This window comes from Galeopterus variegatus, unplaced genomic scaffold (genome assembly GCF_000696425.1).
Source record: "Galeopterus variegatus unplaced genomic scaffold, G_variegatus-3.0.2 Scaffold300, whole genome shotgun sequence".
In the NCBI taxonomy this organism is placed as follows: domain Eukaryota; kingdom Metazoa; phylum Chordata; class Mammalia; order Dermoptera; family Cynocephalidae; genus Galeopterus; species Galeopterus variegatus.
In genome coordinates, this window is record NW_007726411.1 from 498,903 (window position 1) to 500,598 (window position 1,696).

Below are 1,696 nucleotides of genomic sequence, written 5' to 3' on the forward strand. Positions count from 1 at the left end.
TCAAATCATCCTTCTCTGTAGCCGGCAGAGATTTAGCTTTAACTGCCAATGGTAAAACAGCAGGTGGGCTGCAAGTCATGGCTCTAGGCCCACTCTGGAACAGGGGAGGGGCAGTATGGGATGGGGCAGAAGAAGACCCAGAGCTTTAGAAGTGACAGCCACAATGTCTCCCCATGGACTGCCCCAGCAGGAGGAGGCAGCATGAACTGGAGGCACATAGCCTTCTCCCTCTCTGTGGTCCAAAGCATTCCTTGTTGCTTATCCGTGGGGTTCTCACCTCCCCAACAGTAGGTGCTTGTTCCCCCTGGACCAGTAAAGTTCCCACTTCTTCTACCTTCTCAATAACCCCTCTCCCTGCTCACCATATCCTTCCAGAACCTTCTCCAGGGCTGTCCCATCTCCTCCTAGAAAGGCTCTGAGAGATCAGAACAGGGTGCTTAGGAGCCAGATGGGACATCTCTGGAGGGCTTCACCGCTCCTCCTGGACCCAACATACCTCCCTGTCCTCCACAGTCCAGCTCCATCTGCTTCTTCAAGGGAGTCTTCCTTGATTGTCCCCCCAACTTCCCATCACCCTGGGTCTTTTACTCTGTTTTTGCTCAATTCTCTTTTGTGCTTATCTTTGACTATCTCAAATCTGCTGAATCTGGTTTTCCCAACTAGACAGGGAGCCCCTGAGGCCAGGGCTAGGGTCTCTTCCTCCTGTTGCTTCCCAATTGCTAGATACACAGGGCTAGATACACAGAAAGCTTAGAAAAGACCTACTGAACAAATGCAAAGTCAAGACAAAGGACTCTGGAATCTGACTGCCTGGGTTCAAATGCCAGATATGCCACTCTTGAGTGGTGGGACCTTGGGGAAGCTACTTAATTTTGTCCCAAAAGGCTGTTGTGGGGGATTAAACGTGAGAATGTGTGAACTGTAAGGCACAGCCTCCAGCCCATAGATGACACGGACTAAGTGGAGCTACCACTGTATTATCAGCCAGCATCATTAACATTGTACCAGCCTGACGGAAGGCCTGATGCTATGTGCAGGTGGGTGTATCACCAGAGCTCCAGGGTGGAAGGCCAGTGACCTGAAGTAAATCATCTCCTTTTCATGGAACAAAGAAGAGGTGCTGGAGAGATGGCCACTGCAAGCCCTTCCTGCATGGCCTCCATACGAGCTGTGGATTTTGAGTTTGTGAGCTGCTCCCTGCTCCAGGGGCCCAGGAAGCACATTTTCAGCAGCAGCTCTGCCCCAGTTTCTGGCCTGACTTTCCAGCTGGAGACTTCCTTTCCCTCCCCTCCCCTTTTCCTTCAGCCCTCCCTGCCCCAACTCTGCATCCCCAGGAGAGTACCAATGCTCCACTGCTCAGCAGGATCATGAAGATGATGAATGTCTCAAACCAGCTGTGCTCCACGATGCGGTAGCAGGTCTTGCGTAGCCTCCACCAGACCTTCCCTGGGGCCTGTGTGGTGTCCACCGTGCAGCAGGGACAGCGCCGGACACAGCCTATGGGAGAAGGCGGAATTTAGGCCCAGCTCATGTGAATGCCCATGACTAATGGCAGAAGGTTGGATGGTCGAGGGAATGACTGAGAAAAAGAGGTTATAATGATGGGTCAGTGAACAGGGCAATACCGTGGGGGGGGGGGGGCCCCCCGGGGGGGGAGGCTGTGGGGGGCTCCCGGGGGGGGCACCAACCCCGCCGG

At 54.0% G+C, this 1,696-nt stretch overlaps 1 protein-coding gene across 6 annotated transcripts in view; it reads right to left on the reverse strand.

Annotated features, from left to right (window-relative positions):
- The window catches only part of SCN5A (sodium channel, voltage-gated, type V, alpha subunit), a 99,271-nt gene that overhangs the window by 23,471 nt on the left and 74,104 nt on the right, over nt 1-1,696 (reverse strand). For all 6 annotated transcript variants that reach the window (XM_008567170.1, XM_008567165.1, XM_008567166.1 and 3 more), the window contains one exon: nt 1,343-1,497. In XM_008567170.1, coding sequence (XP_008565392.1) covers nt 1,343-1,497 — 155 coding nt within the window. The remainder of the gene's footprint in view (nt 1-1,342; nt 1,498-1,696) is intronic.